The sequence below is a fragment of the Leucopleurus acutus genome (assembly GCF_964270905.1).
Source record: "Leucopleurus acutus genome assembly, chromosome: X".
Classification (NCBI taxonomy): Eukaryota; Metazoa; Chordata; class Mammalia; order Artiodactyla; family Delphinidae; genus Leucopleurus; species Leucopleurus acutus.
Window position 1 is genome coordinate 65350770 of NC_139148.1, and position 23941 is coordinate 65374710.

At 37.6% G+C, this 23941-nt stretch overlaps 1 protein-coding gene across 10 annotated transcripts in view; it reads right to left on the reverse strand.

Annotated features, from left to right (window-relative positions):
• Nucleotides 1–23941, reverse strand: part of ATRX (ATRX chromatin remodeler) — a 248863-nt gene that overhangs the window by 190929 nt on the left and 33993 nt on the right. For 7 of the 10 annotated variants that reach the window (XM_082865333.1, XM_082865332.1, XM_082865329.1 and 4 more), the window contains exons 3-4: nt 11959–11989; nt 4847–4959 (exon numbers count right to left, since the gene is read on the reverse strand). In XM_082865333.1, the coding sequence (XP_082721459.1) occupies nt 4847–4959; nt 11959–11989 (144 nt within the window). The remainder of the gene's footprint in view (nt 1–4846; nt 4960–11958; nt 11990–23941) is intronic. The other 3 variants (XM_082865330.1, XM_082865334.1, XM_082865326.1) reach the window with 1 other exon arrangement.

Sequence of the window (23941 nt, forward strand, 5' to 3'; positions counted from 1 at the left end):
CGCTATCAAGGTAAAGGAGGAACACAAAAAATGGTGCTCTCTAGCACCTTCAACATGGGAGATAGTTCCAGCAGTTCCCTGCCCATTTAGCAGACACTCTAGGGTTAGTAAGTGGATTTCCTTCATGTACAGTCTAGATCTCCTTTAAACCACTGTTTTTTCTCTGTGCCCCAGGGGAGGCAGGTCTGTACACAGGCCCCTTAGTGATATCCCTCGCCACGGCAGTACACCACACTGAAGTGGGGCTCCCATCAATACTCTCTCTCTGTGTCTCCTATCAATCTCTATGTGGTCCTTGTATCATTTGTTGTGGAGAAGCTGTTTAATCAGACCTCAGTTCTTCTGCAAGAGGCATCACTCTTTACGTAGCTGTAAATTCGGTGTGTCTGTGGGGAGGGGTGAGATCAGGGTCTTCCTACACCACCACCTTGGACCAAATGCTGAGTTTTATGCTGGTTCAACCTTAGTCGCAAGAAGGCTATCAGAAGTAGTGGGGTTGCAAGCTCAAACAGCATATCCAGAAGGACAGAGCTATCCAAGTCTTAAATTCCACTGATGGAGCTAACTGGCACCTTTCCTAAGGAAAAAAGGCTTAACAATTGGGAATTCAGCCATTAATACTTCTTTCTTCCATGGGTTGACCCTACTCCAATTTGTGTCCGCTTTGTGTCACTGTTCAGTTTCCTCACATCATTGTGTTCAGTATTTTGGCCAGAATTAATAATTGGTATCTGTGAGAGATATCTGTTTATCCATAAAGAGCTACTCTGCCACTACCAGAAGCAGAACTCCCCAACTAACTACTGAATATAGAACTGTGACACTATGATTTCATTCTAAAGACAAAAGGAACTTTAAACAAATATTTAACACTAGTTAGGTTTCTTTATTGTGATGATTTGGTTTGCAAATTTGAAACCACGTGGATACAATGAAGACTGATCAACTGAGTACATAAACTGAGGATAATGGGAGCCATCTTTCTGTTGCAGTAAGAAGTTAAAATACAAAAAGAGGAAGACTAGAATGATGTCTGTAGTCCAAAGTAAAATTAAAAGTATCAATATCAGTGCATGAAAACATAACACATATACTGGCTTTCTCTGCTAAAGGGCCTGGAAGCAGACATCCTGGCGGCAATGAGCACATCATACACCCAGATATTGCTTTCTAAATACCATATCCCTCTAAAAGGAATCAGAACTCCTTGGAGAAATAACTGATTCCATGGCTGGGGAAGGGACAGTGCAAAGTAAATAATGAACATCTTGTGAGAGCAGAAAGTAAGAAAGTGCTCAAGGTTGATGAAGACTTGTGAAAAGGTCTGCAGGAGCCATACAAAAGGGGTTCCCACTAGCCAATACTGGTACAATTTGGATATTAAAATAATGACAGTAAGAAAATGTTCATGGAAAAAGAAAAAAATTAGTATATACTAATATAAACAAATGAATACAGAGCATAGAAATGTAAACTTCTCCCTTATAGTAATATGCCAACTAAAACATAGGAGGAATGATAGATCAGAACATCATGATTTTGAACCCACCATAGTAACATATCATTGAGCCACAAGAATCGTGAATGGATGTGGTGTAGGCAGAATTTCTAGGAATGGTCCCCAAGATTTCATGATCCCGAATCTTCAGAACCTGTGAACATGAGGAAATAACACTCCCATGGTTTTGCTATGTAAAATGGCACAGTTGACCTTAAAAATGGGAGCTCACTGGGAAGTGGTGAGAAGGAGGGGGTCTAGTCTAATCACATGAGACCTTTAAAGTAGAAAAATGACTCCAGCTCGTGCAGAAGGTGCAGAGAAGCAAAAGGATAAGTCAGAGAAATTCAAAGCATGAGGAAGACACATGTTTTTGATGTCTTTGTAGATGGCGGGGGCCATGTGAGAGGAAATTAAGGAGCTGAGAGGATCCTGGCCAATAGTCAGCAAGAAATGGGGACCTCAGGCCTACAACCACAATGAACTGAATTCTGCCAACAACCTGAATGAGCATGGAAATGGATTTTTCCACAGAGTCTCCAGAAAGGAACATAGTCTTACTGTCACTTTGACTTAGACCTTGTGATTCCCTTAGCAGAGCTCATCAAAATCCACCTAGACTCCAAACCTACAGAACTATGAGATAATAAATTTGGGTTGGGACTTCCCTGGTGGTGCAGTGGTTAAGAATCCACCTGCCAATGTGGAGGATGCCGGTTTGATCCCTGTTCCAGGAAGACCCCACATGCTGCAGAGCAACTAAGCCCATGTGCCACAACTACTCAACCTGCGCTCTAGAGTCCGCAAGCCACAACAACTGAGCCCACATGCCACAACTAGTGAAGTCCGCACACCTAGAGTCCTAGAGTCCGTGCTCCGCAACAAGGGAAGCCACTGCAATGAGAAGCCTGCACACCACAACGAAGAGTAGACCCCGCTTGCCACAACTGGAGAAAGCCCACGTGGAACAACGAAGACCCGATGCAGCCATAAATAAATAAATAATCCGGGTTGTTTTAAGATGCCAAGTTTGTGGTAATTTGCAGTAAGAAACCATAAAAGCTCACTTCCGATGATGAAAAGAATACCTAAGGGGGCTTCCCTGGTGGCGCAGTGGTTGAGGGTCTGCCTGCCGATGCAGGGGACACGGGTTTGTGCCCCGGTCTGGGAGGATCCCACATGCCGCGGAGTGGCTGGGCCTGTGAGCCATGGCCGCTGAGCCTGCGCATCCGGAGCCTGTGCTCCGCAACGGGAGAGGCCACAGCAGTGAGAGGCCTGCGTGCCGCAAAAAAAAAAAAAAAAAAAAAAAAAAAAAAACCTAAGTTAATTTCAAAGTAATCTTCAACAAATTAGTTACAAAGGAATAAATCATACCTTTACAGTGGCTTAACCTAGAAAAACAACCATAACCAAGTAGCCTAAGTTAACATCACCAATAAACGGGGAGATTACATCACATACCTTGTGATATGATGTATGGACAAGAACATAATGCCACTTACATGGCAATCCTGCCAAAAATTTAAAATCCCAATCTAATTATAACTAATCAGACAAATCCACATTGAGGGACAACCACCAAAATAATATATCTGTACATTTGATAAATGTTATGGTTCCAGCTTGTTTCAGATATGAAAAGGCTAAAGACCAAATAACTATTTACAATGTGGCATCTTCAACTGGATCCTGGACTTGCGGGGCGAGAAGTTACCTATGAAAACACTGTTGGGGCAATTTATGAATTAAGACTACGGACTGTGGATTAGATAAAAGTACAGATTTCATTTTATTCACCTATTTATCCCTCCCATTGTTATTTGTAACTTCCTGTATTTTGGTGTCACCATTTCGAATTATTTTCCTTCTCATTTAAGAAAACCCTTTACTATTTCCTCTAGTGTCGGTGTGCTGACATCAAGTTCTCACTTTTTATCTTTACTCCACCTTCACTTTTCAAAGATGTTTTCACTGAGAAAACTTTGACTCTGGCAATTATTTTCATTTCTCACTTTAAATAAATCATTTCTTCATCATCCAGCTTCTAAAATTCCTGTCGTCAAATGAGCTATCAGTGTTACTGTTGTTCAGAACATTCAACATTCAAAAAGCAAAGACATTTTTCCTCTGGCTGCTCCTAAGATTGTTCTCTTTGTTTTCGTTCTTTAGGAGTTTAATTATGATATTCATAGTTGTAGTTTTCTATTTATCCTGCGTGGGGTTCATAGTGTTTCATGAATCTACAGCTTGATGTCTTTCTTCACTTTTATAAAATGCTCAGCGAGGGACTTCTCTGGTGGTCCGCTGGTAAAGAACCCGCCTTACAATGCAGGGGATGCAGGTTCGATCCCTGGTAAGGGAGCTAAGATCCCACATGCCATGGGGCAACTAAGCCTGTGCGCCACAACTACTGAGCTTGCGCACCTCAACAAGAGAACCTGCGCACCTCAACAAGAGAGCCTGCATGCTGCAAACTACAGAGCCCTGGAGTCTGCGCGCCACAACTAGAGAAGAGAAAATCCTCACGCCACAGCTAGAAAGAAGCCTGAGCACCACAATGAAAGAGACGGCACACCACAACTAAGTCCCGACAGCCAAAAATAAATAAAATAAATAAATAAATAAATCTTTAAACCAAAAAAAGAAAATGCTCAGTGAATATCTCATCAAATTCAGCTTCTGACCCATTCTCTCTTTTCTCCTTCTGGTACTCTAATTACACATATGGCTGAACTTTTCACTGTGATCTACCACTCTTCACCCTTTTTGTACATATTGTGTTTGTGTGCAAGTACGTGTGTGTGCGTGTGTGCGTGTGTGCGTGTGTGTGTGTGTGTGTGTATTCACCTCTTATATATGTGGCTACCCTTAAAAACCTCAAAACAAATGATGGTAATCATCATATATGATACAAGATACTTTTAAAAAGGAAAAATGGAGGTAGAGAGGAGATGTTGTTTTTTATTAAAAACAAATTTATGTACCAAATCTACTCAAAGAAGTTATCAAACAATAAAAAATGTAACTCGTAATACATGCATAACTTCTAGGATAATATATTTCTGTACTATTCCTACAACTTCTAATACTATCTATTTTAAACAGATAACCTCATCACCCACCTCTATAAAGCATTTCTATTACACACAAAACCCTAAGTATATGCTTCTCTAAGCACCTATAACCATAAAACCTTATACTTTTTACTTATCTGAATTAAAATCTCAAGTATCAGATATTATCTAACTACTAGATACACAGGGGCTATTAAAGACTTTAATAACTGCACCTGCTCAAAAATAAATGGAAAATAGACTAGAAGATGTTACACATCCTTTTTCAATTTACCTGTGCTTTGGTTCATCACAAGTCTTGGAGGAGAACTTGTTTCTTCAGATTCTTCTGATGAGTGTGCCAGAAAGTCATGAAGCTTCTGCACCAATGTATTCAACTTGCTTTCACTGTCAAAATAAAAATTTTAAGAATATCCTAACTTACCAGGTCATATATTAAATTAAATATAAAGTTTAACAAACTGAAAATATATCTACACTGTAAGTGGTCTGAAAGAATGCATACTTAAAATAAGAAAGAAAATGAATTTTCTTTATTTCACTGAGGATATGAAAACATGAGTAACAAAATCTACCTGTACACTTATCTACAATCAAAGTATAATTCAAGGACTGTGATAAACCATAATGGAAAAGAATATGAAAAAGAATGTATATATATGCATATATGTATACCTGAATCACTTTGCTGTACACCTGAAACTAACACATTGTTAATCAACGATGCTCCAATACAAAATTAATTTTTTTTAAAAAAGTATAATTCAAGGACTGTGATAAACCATAATAGAAAAGAATACGAAAAAGAATGCATCTATATACATATATGTATAACTGAATCACTTTGCTATACAACAGAAATTAACACAACACTGTAAAATAACTATACTTAAATAAAATAAATTAAAAAATTAAAAAGTACTATTCAAGGAAAATGCTGGTAGTATGAGATTTTGCTTTACATCATTTAAAATAATAATCCAGTAATGTATCAAATATATTTCCTGAGCACTTAGTCTCTGGAAGCCTTCAGTAGTTCTTTTGTTTATTATTCTATTTTCTGCTTAGAACAGAATAAATGTATAAATGACCAACACTAAGATGAATAGAACAGGACCTAGAAGAGCTCACAGATTCCCATGGAAATATTTATATAACTAAATTATCACAGCATATCCTATTAAGTTATGTAATAAGTATATCTGTAATCCAACAAACAGGGTTATAAAAAGTTAAAATTTAGGGCTTCCCTGGTGGCGCAGTGGTTGAGAGTCCGCTTGCCAATGCAGGAGACATGGGTTCGTGCCCCAGTCCGGGAAGATCCCACATGCCACGGAGCGGCTGGGCCCATGAGCCATGGCCGCTGAGCCTGCGCGTCTGGAGCCTGTGCTCCGCAACAGGAGAGGCTACAACAGTGAGAGGCCCATGTACCGCAAAAAAAAAAAAACTTAAAAGTTTAAAATGCAGAAAATAAACATATACCCCATTTCTAATAAAAGATTTCCTAAACTGAAAAGCAAGAAAGAAAACAGATAAAACTTATTTCATTGGAATTCAAAACTTCTGTGTATGAAAAGATACCATCAAGAAAGTGAAGAGACAACCCACATAGCTGATGACAACTATTTTCAAATCATATATCTGAAAAAGCATTAATAATCCTTTTATAGGGCTTCCCTGATGGCACAGTGGTTGAGAGTCCGCCTGCCGATGCAGGGGACACGGGTTCGTGCCCCGGTCCGGGAAGATCCCACATGCCGCAGAGCAGCTGGGCCCGTGAGCCACGGCCGCTGAGCCTGCGCGTCCGGAGCCTGTGCTCCGCAACAGGAGAGGCCACAACAGTGAGAGGCCCGTGTACCGCAAAAAAATAAAAAATAATAAAAAATAATAAAATAATCCTTTTATAAAATATATACCCTTTTAATAATGTAAAGAATTCTTACAATTAAACAGTAAAACGGCAAATCCAATTTGAAATGGGTTTTAAACAACTTAGATATACAATAACTCAACAACAAAACACCAAACAACCCAACTGAAAAACGGGCAGAAGACCTAAATAGACATTTCTCTAAAGAAGACATACAGATGGCCAGCAGGCACATGAAAAGATGCTCAACATCGCTAATTATTAGAGAAATGTAAATCAAAACTACAATGCAGTACCACCTCATACCAGTCAGCATGGCCACCATTAAAAAGTCTACAAATAACAAATGATGGAGAGGGTGTGGAGAAAAGGGAACCCTCCTACACTGTTGGTAGGAATATAAGTTGGTGTAGCCACTGTGGAAAACAGTATGGAGGTTCCTCAGAAAGCCAAAACAGAATTACCATATGATCCAGCAATCCTACTCTTGGGCATATATCCAGACAAAACTATAATTCAAAAAGATACATGCACCCCTATGTTCATAGCAGCACTATTCAGAATAGCCAAAACATGGAAACAACCTAAATGTCCACTGACAGATGAATGGATAAAGAAGATGTGGTACATATATACAATGAAATACTACTTAGCCATAAAAAGAACAAAATCATGCCATTTGCAGCAACATGCATGCAACTATAGATCACCATACTAAGTGAAGTAACTCAGGAAGAGAAAGACAAATACCACATGATATCACATATGTGGAATCTAAAATATGACATAAATGAACCTATGTATGAAACAAAAACAGAATCATAGACATAGAGAGCAGACTGGTGGTTGTCAAGGGGGAGGGGGTTGGGGGAGGGATAGCATGGGAGGTTGGGGGTAGCAGATGTAAGATTTTATATATAGAATGAATAAATAACAAGGTCCTACTATATAGCACAGAGAACTATATTCAATATCCTATGATAGACCATAATGGAAAAGAATATTTTTAAAAAAGAATGTATATATATTTATAACTGAATCACTTTGCTGTGCAGCAGAAATCAACACAACTTTGTAAGTCAACTATACCTCGATAAAAAACAGAAGTTAGATATACAATTCTAAGAATATACACAAATAGGAAGCACATGAAAAAATGCTCAAGATTATTAATCATTAGAGCAAAATATAAATCAAAACCACAATGAGATACTATTTTACACTCTTTAGAATGGATATGATAATAATTTTTTAAAAAATAAGGGTTGGCAAGGATGGAAAGAAATTGGAACTTACGTACGCTGCTGGTGGGAATGTAAAATGGGAGTCAGTATGAAAAACATTTTAGTAGTAATTCAAAAAGTTAAACACAGAGTTACCAAATAACCCAGCAATTCGACTCCTAGATATATACCCAAGAGAATGAAAACATATGCCCACACTCAAAACACTAAACACAAAAGTTCATAGCAGCAATATTCATAACAGCCAAAAAGTGAAAAGTACCCAAATATCCATCAACTGATGAAGAGACAATGGGATATTATACCCCAATTAAAAGGAATGAAATATTCATCTATACTAAGCACGGATGAACATTGTAAACTTTGTGCTAAACAATGCAGACACAGGGCTTCCCTGGTGGCACAGTGGTTGAGAGTCCGCCTGCCGATGCAGGGGACAGGGGTTCGTGCCCCGGTCCAGGAAGATCCCACATGCCGCAAAGCAGCTGGGCCCGTGAGCCATGGCCACTGAGCCTGTGCGTCTGGAGCCTGTACTCCGCAACGGGAGAGGCCACAACAGTGAGAGGCTTGCATACTGAAAAAAAAAATGCAGACACAAATTCCTACATATTGGATGATTCCATTTATATATGTAAAATGTCCAAGTAGGCAAATCCACAGAGGCAGAAAGTAGATTAGTGGGTGCCAGGGGATAAAGGAAGGGGGAAATTGGGTGGTATAAGTTATCTTTTGGGGGCAATAAAAATATTCTAGAATTAGAAAGTGGTGACAATTGTACAATATTGTGAATTTAGTAAAAACTTTAAAAACTAAATTATATACTAAAATGGTTTAAATGGTTAATTTTATTTTATGTGAATTTCACCTCAACGGAAAATGCAAAATAGAGAAAGGAATTCAAGAATGTATGTAAGTAGGGCTTCCCTGGTGACGCAGTGTTTGACAGTCCGCCTGCCGATGCAGGGGACACGGGTTGGTGCCCCGGTCCGGGAAGATTCCACATGCCGCGGAGCGGATGGGCCCGTGAGCCATGGCCGCTGAGCCTGCGCATCCGGAGCCTGTGCTCCGCAACGGGAGAGGCCACAATGAGAGGCCCGCGTACCGCAAAAAAAAAAAAAAAAAAAAGAATGTATGTAAGTAATAAAACTTTACATAAGAAATAAAACTTCTGCATGCAACCTCCAAAAAAATAACCAAAATTTAATAGGCAAACTCATCTGAAAATAAAGAGATAAAGATTCTTATTATACTAAATAATACTGGGAATTCCCTGGCAGTCAAGTGGTTAGGACTCCATGCTTCCACTGCAGAGGGCATGGGTTTGACCCCTGGTGGGCGAACTAAGATCCTGCATGCCATGTGGCATGGCCAAAAAATAATAACAATACTAAATTCCCAGTAGATAAATGAATAAAAGACAAAAAATTTTTTAAAAAGGGAATATAACTGTGTAACCAAAAAAAATGGGAGAAAACGCACACCGACCTCACTAATCATCAAAAGAATGCACATTAAAACATTAGGGGCTTCCCTGGTGGCACAGTGGTTGAGAGTCCGCCTGCCGATGCAGGGCACATGGGTTCGTGCCCCAGTCCGGGAAGATCCCACATACCGCGGAGCGGCTGGGCCCGTGAGCCATGGCCACTGAGCCTGTACGTCCGGAGCCTGTGCTCCGCAAAGGGAGAGGCCACAACAGTGAGGCCCGCATACCGCAAAAAAAAAAAAAAAAAAAAAAAAATTAGGAAACAGGTAACATCTCAGTCAGGCCTTCATGGGCCAGATACCACTCTGATTCAAGCAGGGTGCTGGGCTCCAAACCCAGTGGCCCCTCTGTACCATTTTTCTACGTTTGGTTAGGAAGATCCCAAGATATTTAGTGAACGAAAAAGAAATGAAATTAACAGGCATACTGCAACTAGACATTGTGTGTGGGATTTTGGTTGTTTTGGTGGAGAGGGTTGTTTTAAATAATCTTAAAACAAACTTGACTCTAGAATATAGGTACCAAGAGGGTATGGTTTCTACTTTTTGCCATAACCTTCCTTTGGAAATGAACCAGATGTACAAAAAAATTATCATCAAGTCACTCAGTATCCTTAATTTTCAATTAGAGAATGGAACCAGAGGAAAAGACGCTACATGTCAACCAATGGCACACAATATTCCTGGTAACCAAAATCTAAAAATAAGAATGGACGATGTCATTCTACATCTTGTTTCATCAACAGATTACCAAACAGCAAAAGCGCTGTACTTCAGAAATGAAAGAGCACAGCAAACCAGCATAATGATTATCGCACTCATTCCTAGAATTCACAGCAATCCAACTACAAAGCCAGCTATCACATGAATTCATACTGTAGCTGAACAAGGTCAAGACTATGGATAAATCAATGCAGCCCATTAATAGTACCTCAATATGAAAAAATTAAAACAAGAGGATACAATCAGAATTTTTTTGTTCTCTGAAGGACAGCATTCTTAGGAATGAACATATTTGTGTAATATTATATATTATGAGACCAGCTATAAGTCCAATGGTGAAAAAAAATTGATACTTAAAAAATTTGCCCACTCATTTGAAAAATCTTCTCTAAGGGCAGATGTGATATTTGGAAATAGCCAAATGTCATTTAGAGTCAAGTATGGTGAATAATGAAAGATTATCAGGTGCATTAAAAATAGTTTTTGCCAAAATTCAAAGTATTCCTGAAGACTTAATTTCTTGCATGTCTTCTAAATTGGTTACAAAAGGAGAGTTCTTGAAGTATCCTCAGGAATGACATCATCATTGGTTTCAGTATGGCCTCCAAGGGTGACTATTTAGAAGGGAAATATTCATTCATTTATAAAAGCTCTGATGTCAGCTTTTAAAATCTGCCTCATTTCTAGAGTCATACATTGGAGATGGTCCTTGGAATTAAGTCTTATTTGTGGAAATGATATTTTAAACACACCAAATAAACTGTTTGAAAGACAACACTTATCAACCCTTTTGTAAATTGAAGGATCTTTTCCTAAGGCAAAACTGCACACATTAACTTATCAGTTTTATAATTGTGAACTATTCTAAGTTATTTTTATTAAATCCAGACGTGGCTGTCACTCTCTTCCTCCTCCACCAAAATGTGAAGCTTACTCCACCAGTACTATACATTACTTAATTCTAGGTTCTAGGTACAAGTCCTTAAAATGATCCTTAAGAATAGTTAAAAATCTTGATTGAAGAAGAATCTGATCAGCCTTCATACTCACAAACACACAATTACAACATGGGCTTGATGTAAATGACCAATGACATCTAATCTACCTATCTTCAAGAGAACCAAAAAAATTCTAAATTCCTAATGTAAGCTAACCATATCATAAATGACTGGATTTCAGACAAGTTTTAAGTACTAATGTCAGTGTTTTTAACTATGGGCCATTTTCTTCACCCTGAATGTTTTACAACATTTCTTCCATGAGAAATGTGGAGTTCTAAAAATTACTAGTGTTTCACCTCTTTTGCATTATTTGGAGAAGTATATGTGTAAAGGAGCTAGCCTTTTTTAAATTAAACTTTTCATTTTGAGATAATCGTAGATTCACATGCAGTTGTAAGAAAGATCCTGTGTATGCATTACCCAGTCTTCCACAATGGTAACATCCTAAACTATTTTTCGGGAATTCCCTGGTTGGCCAGTGGTTAGGACACAGCGCTTTCACTACTGTGGGCGCAAGTTCAATCCTTGTTTGGGGAACTAATATCCCACGAGCCTCACGGCATGGCCAAACAAAAACAAAACAAAAACTATTTTTCATTTTCCCCCATTCATCTACCTGCTCACACAGATGGGTGGCTGTCTTCTAGCAATGGACCATATAGAGTCTCTAAAATTTGGACATATGTTCATGAGTATACTGACCAAAAATGGTCTTTTTTACAAACAAATCATTGGTAATTAACTTTACATTTTTGTTCACTTAACAACTGTTTAAAATAGCATATTATAATCCAAACTGGAAAAGAAGAGTAAACTTATCTTTGTCCACAGATGACATCTTACATGTACAAAACCTTAAAGATACCACAAAAAATTCTTAACAGTTAATACACAAATTCAGTAAAGTTGGTGGATACAAAATTCACACGCAAAAATCAGCTGCATTTTTCCAAACTAACAATGAACAATCCAAAAAGGAAATTAAAAAAAACAATGCCATTTACAATAGCATCAAGAAGAATTAAGTATTTAAGAATAAATTTAACCAAGGAATTGAAAGACTTACGGAAAGCCGCAAAACAGGAAAACTTTCACTGCTGAAAGAAATTAAAGACACAAATAAATATTGTTAAGATGACAATACTACCCAAAGTGATCTAGAGATTCAACTCCTATCAAAATTCCAACAGTTTTTTTCACAGACACAGTAAATTCCATCCTAAAATTCATGATGAATCTCAAGGAATCTTGAACAGCCAAAACAGTTGTGAAATACAACAAAATTAAAGAACTCACAATTCCTGACTTCAAAACTAACTGCAAAAGCAACAAGGATTTACTGTATAACACAGAGAACTACATTCAATATCATGTAATAACCTATAATGGAAAATAATCTGAATATATATATATATATATATATATAAACTGAACTACCTTCCTGTAAACCTGAAACTAACACAATATGGTAAATCAACTATACTTAAATTAAAAAAACAGAACTAACTGCAGAGCTAAAATAATCAAAACAGTATGGTACTGGCAAAAGGACAATCATATAGAACAATGGAATAGAGAACCCAGAAATAAAGCCTTGCATATATGTGGTCAACTGATTTTTAAGAAGGGTATCAACAACATTCAATGGGAAAACGACAGTCTTTTCAACATGGGGTGTTGGAAAAAATGAATAACCAAATGCAAAAGAATAAAGTGGATGCCTGCTTCACACCACATACAAAAATTAACTCCAAATGCATCAAAGACCTAAAAATAGTAGCTAAAACTATGAAACTCTTTAAAGAAAATAGAGGGGGAATCTTCATGACATTGGATTTCGTCATGCTTTCTTGAATATGATACCAAAAGCACAGACAACAACAAAAAATAAACTGGATTTCATCAAAATGAAAAACTTTTGTGCATCAAAGGTCACTATCAAGAGAAGAAAAGACAATCCACAAAATGGGAGAAAGTATTTCTGAATCATATATCTGAAATGGTATTGATAACCAGAAAACATAAAGAAATCCTATAACTCAACTCCAAAAAAACCAAACAACCAAATACAAAAATGGGCAAAGGCACAGCAATCAGATAAGAAAAAGAAATAAAAGGTATCTGAATTGTAAGAGAAGAGGTAAAATTGTGAATATATGCAGATGACATGATACCCTATACAAATATTCCTACAGAGGCCACAAAAAAACTATTAGAATTAATAAATGACTTGAGCAAGGTAGAAAGATACAAGATTAATATACAGATAGCTATTGCATTTCTGGGGACTTCCATGGTGGTCCAGTGGCTAAGACTCTGTGCTCCCAATGCAAGGGGCCCTGGTTCGATCACTGGTCAGGGAACTAGATCCCACATGCCACAACTAAAAAGATCCCGCATGCCGCAACTAAAGATCCTGCATGCCACAACGAAGATCTCGCACACAGCAATGAAGATCCCACGTGCTGCAACTAAGACCCAATGCAGCCAAATAAACAAATAATTTTTTTTAAAAAAAGAAAAAAGATATCTGTTGCACTTCTTTACACTAACAATGAAATATCAGAAAGAGAAAGTAAAAAAAATCTGATTTAAAATAGCATCCAAGGAGTTCCCAAGCGATCCAGTGGTTAGGACTCAGTGCTTTCACTGCCATGGCCTGGGTTCAATCGTTGTTCTGAAACTAAGATCCTGCAAACTGAACGGTGCAGCCAAAGAAATAAACAAAACTTAAAATTAAGATAATTTTTAAAAATAAATAATATGATACAACAGCATACAAAAAAATAAAATACCTAGGAAAAAAACCTAGGAGGTGAAAGACCTATACCCTGAGAACTATAAAACATGGAAAAAGGAAACTGAGAACTAGGAAAAAGGAAACTGAAGTTGACTCAAAGAAATGGAAAGATATTCCATGCTCTTGGTTTGGAAGAATAAATATTGGTAAAACGGCCATACTATCCAAAGCAATCTACAGATTTAATATGATCCTTATAAAATTACCCATGACATTCTTCACAGGACTAGACCACATAATCCTAAAAGTAACAGGGAACCACAAAAGACCTGGAATTGCCAAAGCAATCCTAAGGGAAAAGAACAAAGCTGGAGGCATAACTCTCCCAAATTTCAAACAATACTATAAAGCTACAGTAATAAAAACAGTGTGGTATTGGCACAAAAACAGACATACAGATCAATGTGACACAATAGAGAGCCCAGAAATAAACCCACACACTTAGGGTCAATCAACCTTCAACAAAGGAGGCAAGAATATACAATGGAGAAAAGACAGTCTCTTCAACAAGTTGTGTTGGGAAAGCTGGACAACCTCATGTAAATCAATGAAGTTAGAACATTCCCTCGTACCATATACAACAAAAAAACGTAAAATAAAGACCTAAACATGAGACACGACACCATAAAACTCCTAGAAGAGAGCATAGGTAAAACATTCTCTGACATAAATCATACCAATGTTTTCTTAGGTCAGTCTGCCAAGGCAATAGAAATAAAAACAAAAGTAATAAAATGGGACCTAATCAAACTTAAAACCTTTTACACAACAAAGGAAACCATGAACAAAGTAAAAAGAAAACCTACGGACTCAGAAAAAATATGTGCATGTGATGCGACCAACAAGGGATTAATGTCAAAAACATATAAACAGCTCATACAACTCAATAGAAAAAAAACAAAAACAACCCAATCAAAAAATGAGCAGAAGACCTACACAAACATTTCTCCAAAAAAGAAATGGACAACAGGCACATGAAAAGATGCTCAACGTTGCTAATTATTAGAGAAAAGCAAATCAAAACTACAATGAGGTATCACCTCACACCAGTCAGAATGGCCATCAGCAAAAGTCTACAAATAGTAAATGCTGGAGAGGATGTGGAGAAAAAGGAACTTTCCTATACTGATGGTGCGAATGTAAACCGGTGCAGCCACTATAAAAAACAGTATGGAGGTTCCTTCAAAAATGAAAACTACAGTTACTATACAATCCAGAAATCCCACTCCTGGGCATATATCTAGAAAAGACAAAAACTCTAATTCAAAAACATACATGCAGCACAATGTTCATAAAAGGACGATTTACAATAGCCAAGACATGGAAGCAACCTAATTGTCCATCAACAGATGAATGGATAAAGAACATGTGGTATATATACACAATGGTATATTACTCAGCCATAAAAAAGGAATGAAATAATGCCATTTGCAGCAACATGGATGGAGCTACAGATTATCATACGGAGACAGAAAAAGGCTAATATTATATAATACTATGTGTGAAATCTAAAAAATAATACAATGAATCTAAATATAAAATAGAAACAAACTCACAGACATAGAAAACAAACTTATGGTTACCAAAGGGTAATGGGGAGGGATAAATTAGGAGTATGGGATTATGAGATACATACCACTATATATAAAACAAACAACAAGGATTTACTGTATAGCACAGGGAACAATACTGAATATCTTGTAATAACCTATAATGGAAAAGAATCTGAAAAATAATACACATATACATACACATGTACACATATGGGGTTGGCCAAAGAGTTCGTTCTGTTTTTTGCATAAGATGGCTCTAGTAGCACTGTCATCTTTAACTTCATTCGAAACAATTTTGTTAGACTGTATTGTGACAGCTGTCATATCAGCATGCATTTTAAAAAAGACTTACTAAAATTAGTGAATTTTTGTGTAGCCATTTTAATATCGAACATGGATTAAAAAAGCAACATTTTTTGCATAATATGCTTTATTATTTCAAGAAAGGTAAAAATGCAACTGAAATGCACAAAAAGATATGTTCCGTGTATGGAGAAGGTGCTGTGACTGAAAAAATGTGTCAAAAGTGATTTACGAAGTTTCGTGCTAGATATTTCTTGCTGGATGATGCTCCACGATCGGGTAGGCCAGTTGAAGTTGATAGCAATCAAGACACTAATTGAGAACAATCAACATTATACCACGTGGGAGATAGGCAACATACTCAAAATGTCCAAATCAAGCGCTGAAAATCATTTGCACCAGCTTGGTTATGTGAATTGCTTTCATGTTTGGGTTCCACATAACTTAAGCAAAAAAACCTTCTTGATGGTGTTTCCACATGCGATTCTCTACTTAAACGTAATGAAAATGTTCCATCTTTAAAACAAATTGTGACAGGCGATGAAAAGTAGATAATGTACAACAATGTGGAACAGAAGAGATTGTGGGGCAAGCGAAATGAATCACCACTAGCCATACCAAAGGTCAGTCTTCAGCAAAAGAAGGTGATGTGTATATGGTGGGATTGGAAGGGAGTCCTCTATTATGACCTCCTTCCAGAAAACCAAACGATTAATTCCAACAAGTTCTGCTCCCAATTAGACCAACTGAAAGTGGCACTCGACGAAAAGCACCCAGAATTAGTCAACAGCAAACGCATAATCTTCCATCAGGATAACGCAAGCCAGCATGTTTCTTTGATGACCAGGCAAAAACTGTTACAGCTTGGTTGGGAAGTTCTGATTCATCTGCTGCATTCACCGGATATTGAATCTTCAGATTTCCATTTATTTCGGTCTTTACAAAATTCTCTTAATGGAAATAATTTCAGTTCCCTGGAAGACTGTAAAAGGCACGTGGAACAGTTCTTTGCTCAAAAAGATTAAAAGTTTTGGGAAGATGGAATTATGAAGTTGCCTGAAAAATGGCAGACGGTAGTGGAACAAAACGGTGACTACGTTGTTCAATACAGTTCTCGGTGAAAATGAAAAATGTGTCTTTTATTTTTACTTAAAAACTGAAGGAACATTTTGGGCAACCCATTATATACACACATATATATGTGTATGTATATATATGTATGTATATGTAAAACTGAATCACTTTTCTGTACACCTGAAAGTAACACAATATTTTAAATCAACATACTTCAATAAAAAATAAAAATATGCAGCTCAACAAAAAAAAATTTAATGGGCAAAGGACTTGAATAGACATTTCTCCAAAGAAGACATACAAATATCCAATAAACACACAAAAGGATGTTCTACATCACTAGTCATTAGGGAAATACAAATTAGAACCATAATGAGATAACACTTCACACCCGTTAAGAGGCTATTAACCCCCACCCACACAAAAAAAAAGAGTAAAGAAAATAACAAGCGTTGGTGAGGATGTGGAGAAACTGGAACCCTGAGTGTGATGCTGTTAGGAATATAAAATGGCGCACCCACTGTGGAAAAACAGTATAGCAGTACCTCAAAAAGATAAACATAGAACTGCCATATGATCCAGTAATTCTACTTCTAAGTATATACCAAAAGAAATGAAAGCTGGGACACAAACAGATACTTATACATCAATGTTCATAACAGCATTATTCACAAGTGGCAAAAAGGGAAAACAACCAATACATCCATCAACAACAGATGAAAGGATAAGTAAAATTTAATATACTGGGTGGGCCAAAAAGTGCCTTCGGTTTTTTAAGGAAAAATAAAAGACACATTTTTCATTTTCACCAAGAAATTTATTGAACAACATAGTCACCATTTTGTTCCACTACCTTCTGACATTTTTCAGGCAACCTTATAATTCCATCTTCCTAAAACTTTTTATCTTTTTGAGCAAAGAACTGTTCCACGTGCCTTTTACAGTCTTCCAGAGAACTGAATTTTTTTCCATTAAGAGAATTTTGTAAAGATCGAAATAAATGGAAATCCGAAGGTGCAATATCTGGTGAATGCAGCAGATGAATCAGAACTTCCCAACCAAGCTGTAACAGTTTTTGTCTGGTAATCAAAGAAACATGCTGGCTTGCGTTATCCTGATGGAAGATTATGCGTTTGCTGTTGACTAATTCTGGACACTTTTTGTCGAGTGCCGCTTTCAGTTGGTCTAACTGGAAGCAGAACTTGTTGGAATTAATTGTTTGGTTTTCCGGAAGGAGCTCATAATACAGGACTCTCTTCCAATCCCACCATATACACAACATCACCTTCTTTGGATGAAGACTGACCTTTGATGTGGTTGGTGGTGGTTCATTTCGCTTGCCCCGCAATCTCTTCCGTTCCACATTACTATACAGTATCTACTTTTCATGGTCTGTCACAATTTGTTTTAAAAATGGAACATTTTTGTTACATTTAAGTAGAGAATCACACGTGGAAACAGTCAAGGTTTTTTTTTTGCTTAAGTTATGTAGAATCCAAACGTGAAAGCAATTCACATAACCAAGCTGGTGCAAATGATTTTCAATGCTTGATTTGGACATTTTGAGTATGTCGGCTATCTCCCATGTGGTGAAACGTTGATTGTTCTCAATTAATATCTCGATTTGATCGCTGTCAACTTCAACTGGACTACCTGACCGGGGAGCATCATCCAGCAAGAAATCTCTAGCATGAAACTTCACAAACCACTTTTGACACATTCGATCAGTCACAGCACCTTCTGCATACACTGAACATATCTTTTTGTGCATTTCAGTTGCATTTTTACCTTTCTTGAAATAATAAAGCATATTATGCAAAAAATGCTTTTTTTAATCCATATTCAATATTAAAATGGCTACCAAAAAATTCACCAATTTTGATACCTTTTTTTGAATGCATGCTAACATGACAGCTGTCACAATACAATCTAACAAAATTGTTTCGAATGAAGTTAAAGACAACTAAGTGCTACTAGAGCCATCTTATGGAAAAAACTGAACAAACCTTTGGGCCAACCCAATACACATGGTATAAAAGGAATGATATTCGCTAAAAAAGAATGAAATTCTGATACATGCTACACCACAGATGAACTTTGAAAACATTATACTAGCTAAAATAAGCCAGGCACAACAGAAGGAGAAACATTGTATAATTCCACTTAGATGAGGGTCCTAGAGTAGTCAAATGCACAGAGACAGAAAGCACAATAGAGGGCTGGAGGGGGGAGGGAATGCAGAGTTATTGTTTAATGGGTACAGAGTTTCTGTTTTGGAGATGATGAAAAAGATCTGGAAATGGAGAGTGTGGACGGTTACAAAGGACTGCCAATGTAGTTAATGCCACTGAACTGTACCCTTAAAAATGATTAAAAGAGTAAATTTTTAAAAGATATTTGATATATCAGGCAAATATTAAAAGAAAGCTCGTGCTGTATGTGGCCACTAAAGCTATGAATGAAGACATGTACAAACTGCAGTACTGTTTGTACTAGAGAAAATTTGAAAATAACCTAATTATCCATAAAAAACAGGATAGACAGATTATACATTCACATGATGGATGACCATATATGAATTAAATGAATGAACTAGAGCCATATGTATCAATATAGATACATCAGAAAATAGTTCAAATGGAACTTAAGCTTTAGCTACAATATTCTAATAACTTAAAGACTGAAGGAAATGTAATTAATTTTAACTAGCATATTATTTTAATAATAAAGCAACTTAGCTTGCAGGAAGTACCTGAGGAGTCCTGAGCGGAGCTAGTTTGCACCTCCTGGCTCAGGAGAATGGGGGTCAGGGGTTAGAAGGGGTAAGGCAAAGCACCCCTCCCAGGACCAAGTGCCCTGCTTCCCACACAAGACACTGTTCCCAAGGCCAACCATGGCTACCTTTCAGCAGCTAATAGGAAAATGGCTTTGATGAATATATGAAGGAAGAGTAAAGATTTTGAGGAATACATGAAGGCAAGAGGAGTGGGATTGGCACTGTGAAAAATGGATGCAATGGCCAAGCCAGACTGTGTCGTCACTTCTGACAGCAAATCTCTCACCATAAAAACTGAAAGCACCTTGAAAACACAGTTTTCTTGAAAACTGGAAGAGAAGTTTGAAGAAACTACAGCTGTTGGTAGAAAAACTCAGATTGTCTTCAACTGACAATGCATTATGAACAATGTAACCTGTACTAGGATTATGAAAAGGTATTTTTATGATACCTTTTTTTTTTATGATACCTTTTTATTTTTATGATACCTTTTTTTATGATACCTTAAAGTGCAACATCACTTTAGAGAGGAACTAGCTTGTTAAACAATCTCAGTTCAATGGGCAAATCTTCACAATACTTCTTTTTTTCATTACTGTATTCTATTATCTCTATCACACATAATTTGCATGCAACTATTTCCAAGCATTGACTTAATTAGGATCATCCCAACATAGAAAATCCTAAAGATGCCACCAAAAAACACTACTAGAGCTCATTAATTTGGTGAAGATGTTGGATACAAAATCAATATACAGTAATCTGTTGCATTTCATAAAATAACAATGAACTATCAGAAAGGGAGATTAAGAAAACAATCCCATTTACCATCACATAACAAAGAATAAAACACCTAGAAATAAATCTCACTAAGGAGGTAAAAAACCTATCCTCAGAAAACTGTAAGACACTGATGAAAGAAAATGAACATGACAACAAGCAGATGGAAAGATATACCATGTTCATGGGTTGGAAGAATTAATATTGTTAAAATGACCATACTACCCAAGACAATCTAGAGAGCCAATGAAATCCCTACCAAAAACCAATGGCATTTTTCACAGAACTAGAACAAATAATTCTAAAATTTGTATGTAAATACAAAAGACCCGGAATAGCCAAAGCAATCTTCAGAAAGAAGAACAGAGCTGGAGGTATCACACTCCCTGACTTAAAACTATACTACAAAGCTACAGCAATCAAAACATTATGGTAACAGCACAGAAACAGACACATTGATCAGTGGAATAGAATAAAGAGCCAGAAGTAAACCCATGCACTTATGATCAATTAACCTATCACAAAAGAGACAAGAATATACAATGGAAAAAAGAGAGTCTCTTCAGTAAGTGGTGCAAGAAAACTGGACAGCTACATGTAAAAGAACAGAATCAGAACATATTCTCACAACATATACCAAAAAAACATAAAATGGATTAAAAACCTAAATATAACAGTGGAAAACATAAAACTCCTAGAAGACAGAAGATTCTTTGACATAAATCATAGCAATTTTTTTTGGATCTGTCTCTTAAGGCAAAGGAAACAAAAGCAAAAATAAACAAATCGTACCTAATTAAACTTAAAAGCTTTTGCACAACAAAGGAAACCATCAAAAAAATGAAAAGACAACTTACAGAATGGGAGAAAATATTTTCAAATGGTATGACTGATAAGGGGTAAATATCCAAAATATATAAACAGCTCATATAACTCAGTATTAGAAAAAAACCAAAAAAGATAAAAAATGGGTAGGAAACCTGAATAGCCATTTTTCCAAAGATATACAGATGACAAACAGGAACATGAAAAGATGCTCAACATAACTAGTCACCAGAGAAATGCAAATCAAAACCACAGTGAGGGACTTCCCTGGTGGCGCAGTGGTTAAGAATCTGCCTGCCAATGCAAAGGACACGGGTTCAATCCCTGGTCTGGGAAGATCCCACGTGCTATGGAGCAGCTAAGCCTGACAGCCACAACTACTGAGCCTGCACTCTAGAGCACATGAGCCACAACTACTGAGCCCACAAGCCACAACTACTGAAACACACGTGTTTAGAGCCCGTGCTCTGCAACGAGAAGCCACGACAATCAGAAGCCCATGCACCACAATGAAGAGTAGCCCCCACTTGCCGCAACTAGAGAAAGCCCACATGCAGCAACGAAGACCCAACGCAGCCACAAATAATTTTTTTTTAAAAAAACCCACAGTGAGATGTCACCTCGTACCTGTAGAATGGCTATCATGAAAACATCTACAAATAACCCATGTTGGAGAGGATGCAGAAGAAAGGAGACCCTAGTACACTGTTGGTGGGAATGTAAATTGGTGTAGCCACTATAAAAAGCAGTATGGAGATCCCGCAGAAAACTAAATGTAGAACTGCCATATCATCCAGCAATTCCAATCCTGGGTATATATCCAAAGAAAACAAAAACACGAATTTGAAAGGATACATGTACCCCAGTGTTCAGAGCAGTATTACTTACAATAGCCAAGATACGGAAGCAACCGAATTTCCATAAACAGATGAATGGATAAGGAAGATGTGGTATATATACACAATGGAATACTACTCAGCCATAAAAAATGAAGATTTTGCCATGTGCAAAAACATGGATGGACCTGGAGGGTATTATGCTTAGTGACATAACTCAGAGAAAGACAAACACTTCATGTTGTCACTTATATGTAGAATCCAAAAAATAAAATGAATGAATGCAACAAAACAGAAACAGTTTCACAGACATAGAGAACAAATTAGTAGTTACCAGAGGGAAAGGGGAGGAGCAAAATAGGAATAGGGGATTAAGAAGTAGAAACTACTATACATAAAATAATTAAGCTACAAGGGTATATTGTACAGCACAAGGAATACAGCCAATATTTTATAATAACTTTAAATGGAGTATAATCTACAAAAATATTGGATCATTATGTTGTACACCTGACATTAATATTGTAAATCAACTATACTTCAATTAAAACATTAGAATCAGAGATCAGATCAAGATGGCAGAGGAGTAGAATGTGGAGCTCACCTTCTCCCACAAATACATCAAAAAAAAAACCATCTACCTGTGGAACAATTCTCACAAAACATCTACCAAACACTGGCAGAAGGCCTCAGACTTCCAAAAAGGCAAGAAAATCTCCATGTAACTGGGTAGGGCAAAAGAAGAAAGCAGAAAAGAAGAGAGAAAGGAATCGGGACAGGACCTGTGCCCCTGGGAGGGAACTGTGAAAGAGGAAAGGTCTCTGAAGACTAGTGGAAGCTCCCTCACTGGTGGGGAGATCAGACAGGACAAAGGGCGAGATTCAGAGCCTCGAAGAAGAACACAGCAACTGGTTTACAGAGGGCAAAGCAAAGAGAGACCTGCACAGACAGTGCTGCCCAGCACTCCCCAGTCTGAGATGCTCATCCACTGGGGAAGGTGGGGGCTGGGCGCTGAACCTCGGGATTTGGAGGTCAGACCCAGAGGAGAGGACTGGGGTTGGCTGCATGGAGACAGCCTGAAGGGGCTAGGGTGTGGTGTGGAAGGTCTGGGCCCACCAGAGAGGCAAGGCGACATTGTTGGGGGGCATGCCTCCATAGGAGCATCCTTCTCCACACACACTCTCAGGCACTGCCTACATGAGCTCTGGGGGCGGGCATGAGCTGCCGCTGCCATCTCAGACTCCAGAGGCGGGCACAGACCACTGCCACTGCTGAGGGTCCCGCGACTGGGAGCCAACTACTGCCCCCGCCTTACTTGGAGCGTGCACAAGCCACACACCTGCACACCCCCTATCAAGGGGATAATGGCCAGCAAACACTGAAGAAAGAGACTGCAAGGATCCAAATCAAAAACAGCCCTCATGCCAAAAATCATTAAACCCATATGACCTATGCAGGAATGCTCCCGCATATAAATAGGGCTCCAAGACTACAGGATATAATTGTTTCTCCTAAACTCACAGAATAAGATAAACATAAGCAAAGTGAAGAAGCAGAGGAACCACTCCCAGTTAAAAAACCAAGAGAATTCCCCCGAAGAAACAAACAATGAAACAGACCTTTTCCGTCTAACAGACACCGACTTCAAAGAGGAGGTAATGAAAATACTGAAGGAATTAAGAAAGGTTATTGGCAGAAATGCAGATTATTGTAAAAAGGAACTAGAAACTATAAGGAGGAGACAAGAAAAATTAGAAAATTCATTTGCCAAGACGAAAGCCGATCTAAAGGCAATGAAAAGCAGAATGAATAATGCAGAAAAAAGAATAAGCGATCTGGAAGATAGAATAATGGAATTTACTGAAGCAAAACAGCAGACAGAAAACCAAATGAAAAATAAAAGAAAGCAGTATGAGACCTAGGGGATAATACATAGCATCCCAATCTACTAATAGGGATTCCAGAAGGAGAAGAAAGAGAAAAGGGAACTGAAAATGTATTTGAATAAATTACAGCTGAAAAGTTCCCAAGCCTAAAGAAGGAAAAACATATCCAGATACAGGAAGCACAGAGAGTCCCAAACAAGATGAACCCAAGCAGAC